We start from the raw sequence: 19,098 nt of genomic DNA on the forward strand, positions 1-19,098 counted from the left end.
GTTCTTCCTAACATCCAACCTAAAACTCCCCTGGCGCAACTTTAGCCCATTCCCCCTTGTCCTGTCACCAGGCACGTGGGAGAACAGACCAACCCCCACCTCGCTACAGCCTCCTTTAAGGTACCTGTAGAGAGGTACCTTAAGGTTTCTTAAATGGTAGAAGTGGCAGATCACTTACTATTTTAGATTAGTCTGTAATATTTTAGAGTCATCACTAAATAATCCAGGCTTTATTCTAGAGAAAAGACTAAGCTAGGCTTCCTTTTTAAGCCATAGCTCCAACAAAACCAAACATTTTGGATGGTTACAGCATTGATCAAATGAGTCCTGTTTGTGGTTCTTTAACTGGTGTTCAGGGCTAGCACAGGTGGAGCTTGTGCTTCTGTTTTCAAATTGATAAATACACAGTCACTTCATAAAACATGCAACAAATCTTCTGGGCCACTCTTTCCTGAGAAAGAAGTTTCTGTTACCGCCAATATATATATTTATTTATTTTACAAAAACGTTGGTGCAGGTAAACAATTTACTACTAAATGTATTTCCCACATATTCTCGCATATAATTATACCATGTAGTCTTGAGAATTGGTGTATATGACTTTTGAAAGATTGACTGGCTTCTGAAAGAATTGTCTTGGATGCATACAGTAGGATTGCTAGTAGTACTTAATAGAGCATTTATGAAATCATTAATTTGCCTACATAGTCATTTCCAGTTGAGATTAGAATTTTACTTTATGCATTTAAAATAACGCATACTTCTTTGTTTCTATCCTGTGGCTTTAATACCTCTGCTATTCTCCACAGCCAAATTATATCCTTGCCAAGACTGCTTTCAGGGAGGTACATATTTTATGCATATAAATTAGTAACATGTATATATATATATGCATAATGGTGCATATATTTAAATAATATGCATATCTGGAACAATTGTAAATGTTACATATTGAACTGAGATCAGGCCTGAATCTATAATCTGTTTTGCAAGACAATGATATCAGAGAGTGTAAAATTATCTTACTGTCTAATTACACTGCCAGAGGGGTACCAGCATGGAATATGATATCTTATTCCAGCTCTTGATCTTCACAGAAAGAGCTATGATCATTCTGTGCTGTATGTACAAGACTGAACTCTGTAGATGTACTCTGCAGCATTTTCACGGGGAACTACAAAGTTCTGACTCTTTTATGCTGTCCCCTAACTCCCCTTTATGAAGCAGTACAAGACTTACAGATGTTTATAATCTATAGACCTGGTTTATAAAATAAAATTCTACAGCTCTGTAGAACTGAATTGTTTTATTCATGTTATGTTGTGTTGTCCGTCCCTCCCTCCCCCAAAACTTGGATAAAAAATTTAAACTCAAAAGTTATAGAAGAAACTCAAAGGAAGTGCTATACTGTGGCTCTGAATAGTGTTTGCAGATGTTTGCTGAATGGAATCTCTTAAACTTGCATGACCATGATTTCATTTGATAAGGCCAATTACAATGGGTTATGCTGGAAGTCTCTTTGCATGTACAATATAAAATTAAATAACAGCTTTCTGTAAAACTATATACAAAGAAGAAACAAGACAGACACAGAAAGAAAATAGAAATGCACAGTGGTTTTTTCTTTTTTGTTAACACACTCAACAAAATTTCATTTTATGTTGGCTTTGGAAAACCAGAGGGTGTTCGACAAAAATATTTTCCTTATCTCCCCTCTACTTTCCCACTATACTTTAATGACAAAGCCTGGCTTCTTTATGTGAGAAAACCTACCAAGAAATAAATGATTTCTGCAGAGGATTTCAGAATGTTGAACTCGTGTTCAACAAGAACAAAGAGAGCTCTAATCTTTAAGGTACCTTTTATTCCTTTGTATAGGTTTTATCAACTTTTCTGATAAAATATTACAGCATTAAGTGTAAAATATGTGCATGAGAAGTATACTTAGATCATTTACTGGAATCCAAATTTTCTGTGGCTGAATATAAATTGTCAGTAGTTTTAATTCTTTTGTATTACTCAAAGCCCAGTGATAGTTAACATTATTACTGATGCTGTATCTCATGTTTAAGGATCTGACAGTGCTATGTATATTATTTCAGCCTTCAGTCCAGCTTTCCTTCCTCTACTGCTCCAGTGATGGTGCTGTATACTTGCACAAAGTTCTGTGTGTATGTAAGGCTGACCAAAGAAAATATCCAGATCCCAAAGAAAAATCACATGGGCAGGCTTTGAGCAAGTCCCAGGCTGGCTGATGCATAGCAACTTTACATCCCTTTTATAGGCAGGTACTCAGGGATTCCTGCGGTGCCTCCCTGTACAGCCCTACTTGCTCCCCAGGTTTGGAGAAGCACAGATGATGCATAAAGCCTTTGTAAACTTATTGCAGTTGTTCCTTGGCCAACTCAAAATCCTGAGTTTAAATCCCCCTTCCAAATGTTTATACATGGATTGCACTCATGGCTTCTGAACATCTCCAGAGAAAATAATATTTCTTACATTCTAAGGTGCACTTATCATAATTTTGTCTTGGACTTGAGCGCTTCACAGAACATTTAGTGTGTGGTTATTGTGGGACATTAAGTATTTATAAGCCTCACCACAAAAGGACACTTTTACAGGAGAGCATATTCCTTTGAACTATAAAAAGGTTTTTTGTTCTTAAGTGAGTTATTTTTAAACTGATTTTTCCTTTTCACATATAAAATTGTAATTTAATTGTGGCATTTAAACCTGGGAAATGAGTTGTCATGGGAATAACAGGCATCCATTTGTTGTCGGGATTTGGCTATTGAACGGCCCTCCTATTTGTTTCCTGGAATGATAATTCTAAAACCATCCTGTAGCTTGACGGAGTGGTGTTTCAATAGCCTTTCATTCGCATTGCCAAGTTATCTGTATTAATGGTGATCTCAACACAAGAACAATTTTTACTTTATTTGCACAGAAACTAAGGCACGGCTGTATGTGAAGGTGGACTCTCAGACATGCTGCTCAGCCACACATAGAGCTTTGTTGTGTGCAGCTGTAGAGTGCCCCTGTCTTACAAGAACAGAAGTTACCTCCAAATTGGTGAACCTAAGAGCACTTCCCAGCTTCAGGATCTGTGTGCCTGTCACAGCCTCAGCCTGATCCCTGCTATGGCCAAATTGGGGCACACTTCATCTCCTTCCATAAAACCACAGCTTCCTTGGGATGAGCCCCAGGACGTCTGCTCCAGGCAGACCCCATACAGGTACTCAGCCGAGGTAGGCCTTTTGGGACTGCCACAGGTCAGGCACAGGGAGTGAATGTTCTAGGTTAGTCACAACAGCCCTGCTAAAGCTCATGTCTCTGGAGAAAAAACAGCTTGAAATTGGTAGTTACCATATTCTCAAAGCAGGTGTCTGCTAAAAGGGTTGCTGAATCCAGCAATGGCCGGTCCGTCATTTATTTTCAGAAAGCCGGATTACAAACAGTCACTTGAGCAGTCCCAGTAGAGTAACTGTTCCCCACTTTGAGTAGGGGGGTTCACAATCTGGCTCAAATTAAAGCCATCTGGCAGCATTTTCTTGTATATATTATGAGCCAGAAACCTTCACCCTCTTCATGTTCAATCAGCAGGATGCCTAACAGAGAAAGGTACTATTCCACATGAGTAATGGTGGTAGAAACTGTCCCCTCCATGATTTTGCATTGGTGAGTTTTTCCTGTTGTAAATTTCTAACAGTTCCATCAGCCATGTGTAGCTCGTTAATCTACAGTGAAACACATCGTAAGAAGCTGCCAAAGCAGCCAGAAAAAAATATACAGCCTGAAGAGGCTGGTCTTTAGCTAAAGGTCAGATAGAATTGTACAGGAAGTCCCTAAAGAAAGGAATCTGCTGAAACTGAAATTACAACAAATCATATGAGTTGCTGGGAAGCCACAATGTTTAATTGTAGAGAAAAAAATCCTTGTAAGTGGAGTGGACAGGTTTACACAATTTTAATAAAGTTAAAACAAAAAATACGATGATACAGTTGCAAACCGACAGTAAACTTCTCTGTTACATTTAACTAACTGACATTTTTGTTTGGAACAAATAGCCTGGGATTTTTGTTTGTTTTAAGAGATTCTGTATGGATTTTGAATGAACTTTCATTAATGTTAATTGTGTCTTAACAAATTGCAAGGTTCTTGCTGCAGTGTGAACTATTAGTGCACTGGAAAATGTCACTGCTTCTTTCAAGAGCCTTTGGTGGTTGGTAAGTGGGTTAAGTCTAGCTGCTCACAGATGGTATTACAGAGATCCTGTGCAGAGGAGCAAAGCCTGGGTGCAGAGAATGCACAAAGGGTCAGCAAGAGTCACTGACATTCCCTGAAAAATGGATGTTGACTGGTAACACAAAGCAGTTAACAGTGGATGAGATTCCTTGTGGACTGTGTTCTCTTTGAAGCTTCAGAAATAATTACTGAGGCCATGACTTGAAAGGTGGATTAGCTCTGCCAGCAATAGGCTGACTGCTAGTAAACGTGTTAAAAACTTAATGACAAAGCATCACTAAGAGTGGACTTGGGAGTAAGATTCCTTGTCCTCCCCAAAGTTTTCTTTGGTCTCATTTTGTCTTTTCACATTCATTGTAACAACTTCTGATCTGTATTTCTTTCAGGCTATAGAAGATATAGCTCACTCTCACTTCAGTCCACAAGAAACTTTGTGTGTGTGCAGCTGATACCATACAACATAAATCACAATCGCCACATTGTCTCTTCAGATAGGGACAACAAAGCCCCTGAGATTTTGATTGTGCCAGCATGTCTAGGTCTAAAATCAAACAGCTTTCTTGCATGGCAGTGAGCTACGCAGAAAGCAACAGAGAGGGAACACACAGCAGTGTGAAAAAAGAGCTTTTGACAGCATGTTTCTGGTCAGAGACACAATCCTTAGTTGATATGAATCCCCATCGCTGCAAACAGTGCTCCAGCGTTTTATCAAGCTGAACACCAGGACTGGATACTGCACAGATCCCTTTATGGGAGAAACATTACTTCAGACACGTGCTGGACAACTGCTCTTATGTCAGCATGGCGGTCAGCAAGCATCATTGCACCGGAGATTTTAACGTCCTCTCTAGTCACAGAAACAAGTACTGTAGGGCAATTCATGTCTCAGGTGAGATGAGCAGTTACCTGAACTGCCAGAGTGAGCTGAGCATATCCATACCCCTCAGCTGGAAATAAATATGTGTGTGAAACCAGGGCTTAATAGTTTAAAGGTTTAAGAAAACACATTTACATTTTTAGTCGGCTTGAGTACCTAATTTCCATATACAATAATAGATTTAAAGACCCAAATACTTTTAAGAATGGGGCATGATTTCCCTAAATCCTGCCTTTTTGCTCTCCTTTGAGCCCCACGGAGGGCAAGACCTTACAGCCCAAGTACTGTACAACACTGCCCACTTTACTTTGAGGGCTTCGGTTTCTCTTTTTTCATAGCCCTCCAACCCTAGCTCAGATAAAAACTAAGCAGTTGTGCACACTTAAGTTTTCTTTTAACCATGACAAAGTGTGGTGTATGAAATCACTCTTTTTTAATTGTAAGAAATATGGTTGCTTTCCCATGAAACACACAGATTTTGATCAGTTCCTGCACTCTTCTAAAATCATGGGCTCTATAGCTCTTCGGCATGGCCTGGCCTGTTAATTCAGATCTGCTTATATTCAGTATACAGGCTGTGATAGAGTAGGAAGGTTCAAATATAAATGTAGTCTTGGGGAATATCATGTGTGCTCTGCTATCTTTTATTATATGGAGATGGTTTGTTGGACCACCCATCCAAACAGAAAGAGATCCAAGAGGGTTTCTCTATTACCAGAAGCATTTGGTGTTGATAGCTGAAAATATGTGAATCATTTGATTGTTTTAGAATAGCACTCAGAGAGTACAGAGGTGTTTGCTGTCCTGAAGATAACTCTACCTGAACAGTAAACATGCTGCCAGAGAGGAAAAGCAAACTAAACACAAACATAATTTTCCGAAATAAAACACTGCCCATAAACAACCAACAGCTAATGTAATGATGCCAGGCTTTACCTGATACCAGTTCTGTAAACAGACACAAAGAAGTCTGAAAATAACATACAGCCATGCTCTCGTTTGAGACCTGCTTGTCAGGGTTGCTTTCCCAGAGAGAAAGACAGCATCAAGGTAGCAAATTCTCCCCTGCGCTGCTGGGCTCTCCACCAAGTGAACACTGTCAAGAGCTCAGCCCAGAGTTGCTGGCTGACAGCCAGGGGTTGGAGTGCCCATTCCCATTCCAATTCATAACATGATGAGCATAACACAACCCCAGAGATTTTAAAGGTAATCTGGCCAGTAGAGCATTGCTCTACCAAAGGGTGGTCTCTGAATCAATCACAGCCTTTGGCAAGTCTGTTGCCTTACAATTGAAAACAGACATGTTTTCAGTTCATTCTTTCGGTTACTACTGTTCAATGGTGATTTACAAGAGAGTGTGAGCTATGGCAATCTCTCACGCAACTTTAGATATTCCCTAAACGAATGCACATTTATAAATCTCCTTGCTGTAAAACAATGGCTTATAAGAAATGAATATTTAAAGAGAAACCATCCTTAAAAAATGCCACGCAGCCATTCTCCAACATTCAGAAATACCGAGACGTTGCTCTGCAAAACACAGTGCAAGTAATTTCAGCAGCAACAAAATACAGTGGGGCAGGACACACCTCTAAGTGGTAAAGCAGAACATGCTCTTCCTGAGTGGCATTTCTGGGGGGATCTCAATTTTGTCATTTCTATCCTAACTTTAAATACGTTTAGAAGGCCTCCTCACAAGACAGCAACACAGTGTTTCTCAGTAGCAGTCTGTATTGAATTATGAAATAAATATCACTAGAAGCAATATCATCAGTAGCAGAAAACTTCTGTGTTCCATGCTGCTCTATCATTTTAGACCATTTTTGTCTATCAGCTCTGTGTTTTCAGCATTTACAGCTGTGATTTACACTTATTCTGGAAAGATACAGAGATTGTATAGACAGTGTTGAAGTTTTAGTAAGGGGTTCAATCAGAAGTGTGTGTGTATATATATATATATATATATGTATACATATATATAAATATATATATGAGAGACTACTTCCTACTGGACACAATTTCATTTCCAGTCTTTCAAGGAAGACTTCTACGTATAATTGCAAATGTAGACTGCCAAAATCATCAGAAGTGGTTCCAGAACTCGTCTGTCTCCACACAACAGCCCAGTAGGAAGTGCATGTGTCTGGGTCAGATAGCAAGTTCTGTTAGGAATACAGGGGCTTGCCTGTCTTCTCGTCCTTTTGCCTGTGTTTGAATATTTCATCAGCAGTTTTAAAAAGTAAAAGACCAGAAGCTGATAGGAGGAAAGAGTCCTTGTTCCAAAGGAGAATTCATGTGTAGAAAGAAAATGAGGGATATTCCAGGGGCTTGAGTTGTAATGATGAAACATACTGTAGTAGGTGCTCCCAATAAAGAATAAGGTTCACTTGCTAATATAAAAAAGTTCAAGTGATCTAGTTTTATCATAAACTAAATTGTCCTGCATGCTTCTGTAACACTTCCTCAATAACAGGAACAAGTCCATAGTATTGAAACAAACAGAACTCTACTGGCTGAGGAAAACAATGGACTTAACAGCCTAACCTTGGAGTAGCTCAAGGAGCCTTTAACCACAGACATCCCCTTCCTGGTTTTGCCCCACTGTCCAGGCTTGGCAAATAAACCCTGAAAACCAAACTGAAAGCACCTGTGTTCTTCAGCATACCTTTAGCCTAGTGGTATTTGCAGTCATGTTGAGCCAGCATTGAGGAAATACCTGAGAGGGCTTCCTTGCCTATGCACCAGGAAGTATGGCCAACGGTACTTTTAATCTCAGTTTCAAAATAAACATTACATTTTTATTTTTATTTTTAAATAAAAGGTCTATCTGTGACACAATGGATGCAAATTAGGCCTGGAGCAGTTACACACAATGCCCTGGGCCAGCAGGTGCCAGCAGCCAGCAGCCTGCAGGGCACTGGGCACCTCTCTGGCGTTCTCATGACTGTTTGGCTCCTATCTGAAAACCTGAAAGCATTCGCTTAATGCCCTAATGCACGTCAGTGCTTTCTGTCTGTCAGCACATCACTGCTAACTTGTGTGGCTTGTATCTGCAAAGTAAGAGGGAAGAATGAGTCTCTTCAGTGACACAGCAATGAACTAATTCTGGGGCTTGGGGTTGACCTGTAAAGTTGGGTATACGTATGTCTGGTTTCATATTTCATGTATCAGTTCAGTGCATTAAAATCTCTTCCTATAGAGATAAGTTTTAATCTCATATATTTTTTAAAATTATACTTTTTGTTATGTGCATAATGTTATAAAAATGTGCCCATCATATTTTGATGAATTCTGAATACTACTTTATTAGCTCTTTTAAAGATGTAGGTGAGCCTTTGCAGAAGACTTTTAGCTTAGTGTTCTGATATGAAATAGGAATTACTAAAAATAACAATTCTATGTTTTTATGTTCCTTTTGTATTAAATAACAATGGATAACTCTACTACTTAATGTTTTCATTTTGTTTAGTTTCCACCTTCAAGTTACACCAGCGTGCAAAGCACGTGTATAGTGAAGCTGCCAGAGTGCTGGAATTTAAGAAGATATGCAACGAAGCACCTGCCAATGCAATCCAGCTGCTGGGAGAATTAATGAACCAGAGCTATATCAGCTGCAGGGAAATGTATGAATGCAGCTGTCCTGAACTGGATCAGCTGGTAGACATCTGCCTGTAAGTCTTGACCACAAGGAAGAGTAATCGCCTGTTGAGAATATTGTTTGAATTGATGAGAAAATATGACATTGTTGGCTATTGCAATTTTAAAATGAAAGTATTCTTGTCTCTTATTACAAAATTAATCTCCTGCAGGGACATTACATGGTCAATTGTTTCCCTACTGACATCTGTGTAATACTTTCAGATGAAAGCTGCAGTTTATGGCTTTATTACAGACTTTGCTTTTGGATTGACTCATCATCACAAGTGTTACGTTAGGCTGTGTTGGCTATTCTTTTTTTAAAAAATGTAGAAGAAGTCATAACTGGTTTTCTTAAAACATTATTTTAGTTGTTTTATTTGAACTCTCTTACTTTTTGTGTATTTCTTAGCCATGTAAGAACTGCCACCATGGGAATTCTAGATAGTAAGTGAACTGTTCTACATTCCTAGGTTGCCTTGAAATCGTAATGGTATATTGTGAAATGCTAAGGATTTTTTTTTCTTTTTACTTAGAAATTTTATCTACAGCACCCGATAGGTTGGAAAGCAGTTTACCATTTAAATGATGAGCATATTAACTATTACAATGTCTGACCCTGCTTCTACTCTCCACACTGTGCATCTGAGCCTTCTCTACATTATTCAGTCTCCATCTCTCCTCCAGCCTCGTTCTTTTAGCTGGGTTCCATCACTCAGTTGGGCTGCAGTAAAACAAGTCCTATGAACTCCAAAACATATTCCTTGTCATTTTGTCACTTCTTTTCCCCCTTTATTCCTTCCCAGTTTCATATCCTCTGGCCAGAGTAAACAGAGTTTGAAAAGTGGAATGAAGGGGCTGGAAATCACAGGTTGTTGCATGTAGCAGGCCATTATTTTCATAACTCTTTTACAGTGGGTGATGAGATCTGCTATAACCATGTGTTAACAGAGAAAGTAAAAATGAATACTTAGTACATTTAATATAGTATTTCATCCATACCACAGCACTGGCATGAAAGGATATACACATTTCAGCCCCTCTTATCTTCCATTTTTTTGGTACATTTAATCATGAGACAGACTTCTTGTGCTAACTTTGATCTAAATTCAGTGCCCATAAAAAGAATTCAGTGGTTGGTGATTATTTTAACACGGGCATAAATAGTTGCCCACCCAAGCCTACCCACCACTATTTCATCCCTGCCACTGTCCCAGCCACCTCTCGTGGCTGCTTCGCTCATTCAATTCATCACAAATCCTGGTGGTGCCCTCTTCATACTGCTGCTCACCTTTAACAGTTCCTGCTTCTCCTTGGAGAAGGGTGCTCATAGTTTGGGAAACTGGCCTAAGTCAGAGCATTAAAAGGTTAGAGGTTATTGTCCTGTTAGAAGGGAAATACAGTGTGCCTTAAGTGTTTGTAAACCTGAGGTCAAGGAATGCTGTTTCACTGTCTTTCAGAAGCAGGGACTCTATAAAAGTATAGAGTTTCTTTCTCTAAATCTTTGAGTCTTGGAGAAGACAGAAACTGCCTCAGTTTGAAGTTAAAAAAAGGAAGGTTACAAAAATCCTTTACCAGCATTTTATTTTATTTTTTTGACTAGGAAATTAGTCTGGTTTATAACAAAAATATGAATTTTACAAATAGGCAATGTGCCATATGCATTCTTACTTTTATAGTCGTATGCATTTAGTAAGTTGTAATACCTATTTACCAGGTTTGTAAATTGATACAGTATGATACAGATGATTATTTAATAAGCTAGGTTAGTCTCATTAATTTTGCAGACAAGATGGAATGGCTTCGAAGCCAGAAAACTACAATCTCAAAAACCAAATGCAAGACTTCTGGACATTCATGGATTATTTTGCATATGAGATACACATGCTGTTTTGTGATAAATCACAGAGAAGCCCATTGGACAATCTGATAGTAATTTAACAATGTAATTTTTGCTCTTTCTCTTGGGAGCCAATCCTATATGTAACTCACAGGCCACATTCAGTTTACTGGATCACATAATGGAGTAAGCTACGACAGTCCCTCAGTTAGTGGAGTGATTCTAGCAAGGTTGTCCCAGCTACTCAGAGGGGAACCATCTGTCCACGTGAGAGAAGGGAGAGCTGGCTCTGGAGACAGCTGAAGACAAAAACTATGCTCCACTCAGTTTTCAAAAGCAAACAAGTCGAAAAAAGCTGCAAAGTCTTGATCCAGTGCCAGGTACCAGCAGCCTCTTTTGGGACCCCATTGACAGAGGAAAAACCTTGCAAATTAACATCTGCATTATTTTTAGTTACAGTAACTACCCAGCATTGATGCCTTAGTCAGAAGTACCCGATGACTGCGCCCTGCAGAAGCGACTAGCCATTTCAAGTGTCTGCACTTAGGGCATGCAGCTGGAGTCATACTAAAAGGGCTGCTTTTCCAAAATGCTGAGAGATAACTACCCTGTTTCAAGTAGAGGAAAATAAATAGGTATAAGCTAGTAACTTTTATACTACAGCATAGAGTTACCTGTGCTACACTGAATAAACTGGCATGGATGGTAGCAGCAGTGTATTGCAGCATGAAGCGTAGCACATGGATGGAAATTCTCTGTTTCTGATTTGTGCTGAGCTCTGCTTTCACAGCTAGGCAGCTGCTAGTCTCTGAGCTAGCTTTGGTATCGTGACACTAACTCATAGGCAGCAGCATAGACATAGCCACAGAACCAGAAGGAAAGGAGCACACAGTTAGGATTTTACTAAATTGAATTAAAATTAATCAGAACTGAAAGTTCCATGGACCAAAAATAGTGAAGAAAAAGAGTGACGTGTGTACCCATGTTACTTCAGATTTCTAACTTGCCAGCAGAAGCACCTATGGCTAGTATGATGAACATAACTATGCTTCACAGTGGAGCAAAATAATTTTAATTGGTATTTTTAAATGATTGTAACTGTTCTATTATATTCATTGCACAAAGCAAATAAGTTCTTAGTTCATTATTCCTTACAGTCTTGTCCCACTAAGAATATTTCTTGAGAAATACATCCTTCTCCAGAAGTTTCATATTCATGAATGATTTTTCTAGTGCTACGATTAGATTTGTAGAAGCGTATAACTATTTGAGATGAATACAGCTTAATCCAGCGCATAAGTTTTGAAAACTATTGGGGAAAAAAAGCTCTAAACTTTTCTTGAGTTGTGCATTAAAAAACTAGGGCACGTAAAAATCACTAGTCACTCTAGGAAAACTTGGCTGATGTGATTATAGAAATGGCCAGGAACTACATAAATTACATTCTTTTCTTACAATGATATACAGCTGCCCTGTAACTTTAAAAAGCCCTTCCAAAAATACATTCCACAGAATTGCCCAAGTCTACTGCTGTTCTCTCCTTACAAGGTTTAAACTGTGAAGAATAATCTGCATATCCAGATGTTTTCTGTTTTGCCTAGATCTTTATGTTTTACTGTACAGCATCTGCCAAGAAAGAAAGGGATCCATACTTGCTGTGGTTTGTAGTGCTGAAAAGAGTAACCACCAGTTGGTCAGTATTTTATTTTTTGCAAAGACAGAAGACTTGTTCTTTCTCTAACCTTTCTCATGCTATTAATAGCCATTTTACCTGTTAGCCTTTTAAAACACAAGAGGTTTACTAAATAGGTAAGGAACAAAACATTGGAACTGAGCTCCCAAATTCCTGAGGTACTTTCTCCCTGAGTCCCTGAATTTTACAAATAAGTTTCATTCCCTTATTCTCCATATCTTGGGGGTATAAAACCCAATAATTTTTGTGTTACCAGCCACACGAAGATGGCTGAATCCTCTCTGATCACTTTTAAAATGCAATTTTTATATTACATCCAGGCACATTATGATACAGAGACAACTGCATTTTATCAAGACTCTTATCACTGATGATTTTCCTAAAGCTGCAAGGCCTGGACAGGTTCATGGTATAGTTTGAAAAACGAACAAACAAAAACCAATGAAAAAGTTTGCAGCTCCAAAAAACCTTAAATATGTTACTCAAATGCACACTAAGTTATGAAACAGAAGTATGCACCATACCACCACCCCCAATTTATATTTAAATCTCATGTTAATTCCGTACTTCCTGAATAGCTGGTTCATAATTTTGAGTATTTCAAATTAACAATATTGCTGATTTTTTCATCTCTCACAACAGAACTGTTTTTAAAATGTCATACTGCATTGTCTTACCTATCACTTCTATATACCAACTGTGCAACTTTCATTCTTGATCTTTCCATTCTTAATCTTTTCTTTGCTGTAGCATTCATGTTTTCACTCTCATTTACACACACACACACACACACACACTCACAATTCTCTCTTTGTCCTGTGAATACTGGAACAAGGTATGTAAGCTCATAAGGAAACGAGGAGCAGACCCCAAGACTCAGCACCAAGTGCCTCTAACACTGAACTGTAGACATACATTGCTTTTCTTCATTATTATTATTATTATTATTATTATTATTATTATTATTATTATTATTATTATTATTATTATTATTATTATTATTATTTAACGTGCTCCTTCTAACCCCTCTGTTACTTTTGCTTATGGGTGCATTATAGCCCAGGTAGTGCACATACTTTCCCACATGTTAAATCCATGTCACTCACTGTGTAAGTGCTCTGTCTGCAAGATTGTCGAAAAAATGACTGTCTGCTTACTGCTCTTTTCTTCATAAATGCATAATTTAGATGCTGGTGCACAAGAAGAGAGTGTCTGGTTATGAATCCCACTTTACCAGAAGAGTAAGTCCTAGCTTAGGTCTGAATTGACTGAGACTCAATGAAAAAAAGTTTCAGACCTGTTCCAAAATCACTTCCTTGTGTTTGACCTAGATACTTCCCATGCACCAACCACACCTCCAGTATCAGCAGAGTTAGGTGCTCACTTCTGAATTCTTTCAATCTCAGATACCTAACTTTCAGGTGTTGCAGCACTGCCTGTCAAAATGCCAAGTTCCTCAGCATTACACCCTGAGCACCTAATCGTACCACCACATTTGAAATCATTAGCCACAGTATTTTGAAACACAGTGACTTCAGCTCTGAAACAAGCACATTTTCTGCCTACTTTACGCTTTATTTCAACTAAGTATTTTAAAATGACTCAGTAAAAATGAGGCATGAGCATGACTGCAGAGAATTATGAAATCAATAAAAGGTTCAGAACAATTCTAAGGGGATTTCAGTTGCCCACCAAAATAAAAGCCAGACACCAAGTGAAATACAAAATTCTGACTGAGGTAACAGACCAGATGAACACAGACAGTTGATTTACCACTCTGAAAATTGGATTGGGCTTTATGAAGTCAATGGGAATTTCCCTATTGATTGCAATTGAGACTGGATTGTATCTTGCTCATTTTAGGAGGTTGCTCCATGGGCCAGAAACAACCAAAAATTGCATCAGAGAATGAGTGGCTTACAGGAATCATAAGTAAAATAAAACACCAACAGGAAATAAAGAAGGAACATAAAATCGAGTCAATATGCAGGGTGGCACCACACAGACACTGAAGAAAGTGTTTCTATTCAAGAAGATATGTAAGCATGTTTAGAATGAAACACATATGTAAATACTTGCTTGAAATACGACCTAAACTTGTTCTTACCCAGCAGTATACCAGACTCATTTAACATAAAATGTACATGCAAAAAATCACAATAGCCTGCTCAGAATGAGCTGTCATCTTCTAATACATTATTCACATGAATCTCACTCTTCCTAAAACCGATTCTATGACTAGTAAGTCACAAATGCATGGATATTGAAAACATATAAAAAAAATACTTGTTGCAAATCTGATTAGACCTCTCATGAGGATTAAGATTTCAAATGAGTTTTCTGAACCATCCAAAAGAAATTCATTACATGGTATTTTCCTACTCCTTCTAAATCTAACTAAAGATAAGGAACACAGGCAAGCAAAGTAATGAAAGTAATTCATCTAAATTCTAATGAGGTGGCATCTGAATCTTGCATGGTAACAGCATGAGATTCGCTGTAGGACACTTCTAGCAGGCCAGTATCTTGAGGCTGGGAATGATTTTATCATTTCATGTCTTTTCTTTATCATTTTTTTTCTCTTTGCCCCCATTATTAAAGGCATTTTGTTCTTTTGAGACTATATTCTTATTTTACCTCTACTGCTGTAAGTCTGTTACGTTCATGTGGCTCCTCTAAAGATAGATACCTAGCTCTGTCCATTCAGCATAAACAGATGTTTGAGTGCAAAAGACTTTTTTTTTCTTTAAAAAAATGAGTTTACGAACTCTTATTTTCTTGACCAGCACTCTCTGTAGTCCTGCAGAAGTCTGTGAATCTTCAGCATGTTTTAGATCTGCCCTGGAAGAATAGAGCTATTCATCTTTGCCACATTGGAAAATAGCTTGCATGCCTACATCCTGTGCAATTAAGTTTATGAACCCTCTTTTGTTGTTTTTATCATGTATTGTTTTCACTTCTGATGTCTTATGAACGTTGCTAACACAATCCCTTTTCTTCCCCTGCTTTCTTCATCTCAGCTGTACTGTGATCTTTAAAACAGTTGATGCTGAAGCACTGTAAAAGACAGTATCATAGAATTGACAGAAATGACTACATTGCATCTTAAAGTGACAGATTTTTTCTGTCCAAAATGGTAAATACAAATTGTTGGTATATCATATACAACTAAGTGAATTTCAGCAAGTCAGATAACACAGAGGTATTTTGAGTCCAGTATTCACTAGTTTTCTATAGGAACTTAATATATGACCGATTACTCCCTTCTGGCTTATTTTTCATGATTTTTTTTTATTTTGTTTTAGGCAATTTGGGGCCGTTGGGTCACGTCTGACTGGAGCTGGATGGGGTGGCTGCACTGTGTCAATGGTGCCTACTGACAAGCTGAATACTTTCCTAAAAAATGTTAAGAAAGCTTATTACCAAAGTGATGTCCAAAGGTTAGCATTGGAGAATAATAGTCTGTTTGCTACCAAACCTGGAAGAGGAGCTTTGGTTTTTGTTGAGGCCTAAAGAACATAATTTTTTTTTAAAGAAACTATGTAGGGCATTTAGAACTGGCAGGACTTCCAATGCCACAGTAAATGAAAGCCTTCTCTGTTTTTTATTATAGTGAGCAGTTGCTATTATCAAAATACATTTCTGAAGAAGTGATTAAAAGAACACTAAGATCTATTTTTTTCCCAATACTAAAAATAGATTTCAGTGTAAACATTCATTTACAAAAAACTATTGACACAGAAAACTGAAATTGAAATAATTTGTTATAGCAGATTTATTTTCTTTTCCTTTTTCTGTAATAAAAGTAAGACCAGGTGGAACAATGAAACATTTTATTGTAGGGTAGGAACCTTGAAGTGTTTGCAGAGTTTTCAGTGCTTGCTCACTTCAGCTGCTGGATGTTGTTCTGTTTATAGAATCCTGTAAAGATGAAAGATCAAACTAAGGAATTAAACAACAACAACAACAACAAACAAACAAACAAACAAAAACAACAACAACAAAAAAAAACAATGGAAGGACCTTGCTAAACATTACAAGTTTCATGCTAGTCTCAAATATGATTTCTGTTGCAATTAATGGTAATATTGGAGGAGCACCTGCAGGCCAAATAAAACATCAGGAGCCCACTATGTTAAGCAGGAAAATGTTCCTCCTAGCTATATTCTTCTGTAGCGTGGTACAAGGGTGACTTAATATGAAAGTTTTAAGTGAAAATCAATGCTATCTGTGAGCTGTATGATACAACGTCCTCCCCCTACTAAATGAATGAACAAATAGTGAAACAAAGTTTGGGGCTGAGTTGTCCAAATACTGTATTTTAATTGTTCAATCCTAGCCGTGCATCTCTATACTGTGGATGAATTTGCATTTTCATGCAAGACTGTTACAAAGGATTAGATGTAACTCGTTCACCATGTTAAAAAAAATTTATAAGGGATAACTAAGGAGAGAATTCACTCAGTTGTACTACATAACGGTTAAGTAGGTGTGACCAAGAGTTAGTATCATTAACTTATTTCTGACAAACTGTACTCTCTCCCCTATTTTATGCAGTGCCTAAGGAAGTTACTAGCAGTCTCAAGATTATAACTGCAATGCATTGAAGTGTAACATCCACTATTCATAGCCCATCTCCTCAGTAGGAGAAATAATTATGATTACCCAAAGAGATGACTGTATGTTAAGATACCCCAATAATATTCTAGCCATGCTTCTAAGTACAAGATTAATTTCCTGTGCCCACACTAATTTGCGCTTCTGTGCCATCTACAATGAGAATGCAGGAGTTTTGCTCATGTCATAACCCTTTTGGCCATAAAAGATATAACAAGATTTGTCCCTCTGCACATTTTTATGATGCTAAGCACATGTGGATGTCTAGAAGTCTGCATCAAATTAGGGATCTCTCAGAAGAGATCCTCTGGACATTACCCATGCTAATTCAGGCCAAATAGGAATTCTTAGAGGCTACTAATTCTGTGAGATGACTCTGCCAAATTTGAACACAGCCAGTGTAGACTGCCAGGTCTTTTCAGGAATGTCAGAGGGGACATACAATGGTAATACTATTACTAGAGAACATTTTTTTGTATTTTGACAATGAAGAAAAATTGAACAGAGAATGCTCTAGATCAAGCAAATCAAGTACTCAAGAGGAAAAGGACAGGGTCTAGACGCAAAGAGGAGAAATGAAGAGACAGAATTTGGAGGGAAGACAGTTAAAAGATATATTTGACAAGAGCAAGGGATAAGAGAAACAGGAGAGCAAGAGAACAGGATCTAGAACTACAGGAATGTTTAATCTCAAGACATTCACTAATACTATTGATGGAAATGTAGTATCTTGTAGCCTGTTTGTAATGTACAGCAGATGTGCTGTATGTGCAACCAAATCTGTAAACAGGACTCCAAAAATCAAATAACAATAGCTAAATATCTTCAAGAATTTTCAAATTAACCGCGGAGATTTTAAAGAAAAATAATGCCATGGCCTTATTATCACTGGTCTTAATAAATACAGTCCTTAGTTTGAGTGAGTCTCTCCTTATAATCCTGTCATAAAAGCAGTGTACTCCTTCATATATTTGAGTTAAACTTTAGTTCAGCTGTATTCGTGGAAGCTCAGTCTATGAGAAGAATAAGGATTCATTTTTTCAAGTTGAACATATCACACAATCATGGAACCTTCCCAAAAACATGCAGGCAAGCTTTTGGGCTGCAGCACTTTTCAATGAATCTTATAAATGATATTCTCATAAACAAACTGGCACAATAATAAAAGAATAAAAACAAACGTTCTGAACTTCTGATTAATTTATTTCCTTTCCTTTTTTATTGCTTCAATTTTTTGCCATACTTTTGCTGTAATCTGCAAATAAAATTGAGACATAACTAATTGAAAGATTTATGGTATTCAGAGTATATAAATTAAATTTTTTTGTTGTTGTTGTTTTTTAATTACCAATAGGAAGTAATCATTTCTTTTTAAATAAATTTTTTAAAGAATGAATTGGTGTCTGTTTTTTATTATTATTTGCTTTTGAAGACATTTTTATACATTAGTAATAAATACATAAAATAGCATGAGAATGATATAGCAACAATGTGTAAAGTAAGCAGCAAGGACATTTGTAGTTTCCTAACAACAAAGCAAGAAGGTTTAGGATAACAATTTCTGCATATTAAGCTGCAACATCTAAACGTGTTATGTCTTTCAAGATTTGTATTTTAATAACTGTATTGCAGTAATGCTGCATTAATTAAAAACTGTAATACATTTTAATAACTACTCTACCTGTATTTTCAGTCTAAATAAGCTACATTTTCTGCAACTAAAATAATGTGAAATAGTATACACACGCACACATGGAAAACTAACAAAAACAAGTGTCAGAGACTATATGCAGAGGTGATGCATGCTTTAAGCACAAGCTGTGATTATCAGTGGTGTGATTTCATCTTACTATAGCGTCTGCCTGTAATTCATTCAATTGTGGGTTTAATCTTACTGTGCAGTAAATGGGTTCTAAACCTTTCCAAAAAGGATTTGGAATGGAAACACTGTCAGACATCTAAGTGCAACGACACTGCCTGGTGCCATATTAATACTCTGCATTATCTTAATCCCATTGACATGTACTTCTTCATCATGATAATGCAGACAGCAAATATCTTGTATGTAGGAACATGCTCCCAAATAGAAGGAGAGTAACTTTATCGTTCACTTGATGGGAGGGGATCATGACTTTATGTTTGACATTTGCTCTCTTGGACTCGAGATACACAAACACACGCATGTCAACC

General features: G+C 37.5%; 1 protein-coding gene across 4 annotated transcripts in view; it reads left to right on the forward strand.

Annotated features, from left to right (window-relative positions):
* GALK2 (galactokinase 2) overlaps positions 1–18,300 on the forward strand; it is a 52,093-nt gene extending 33,793 nt beyond the window's left edge. For all 4 annotated transcript variants that reach the window (XM_084293599.1, XM_084293601.1, XM_084293602.1 and 1 more), the window contains 2 exons: positions 8,592–8,793; positions 15,597–18,300. In XM_084293599.1, the coding sequence (XP_084149725.1) occupies positions 8,592–8,793; positions 15,597–15,804 (410 nt within the window). In that variant the 3' untranslated portion in view covers positions 15,805–18,300. The remainder of the gene's footprint in view (positions 1–8,591; positions 8,794–15,596) is intronic.
* Positions 18,301–19,098: the final 798 nt, after the last annotated feature.

The sequence above is a fragment of the Netta rufina genome, assembly GCF_964035555.1.
Source record: "Netta rufina genome assembly, chromosome: 11".
Lineage (NCBI taxonomy): Eukaryota > Metazoa > Chordata > Aves > Anseriformes > Anatidae > Netta > Netta rufina.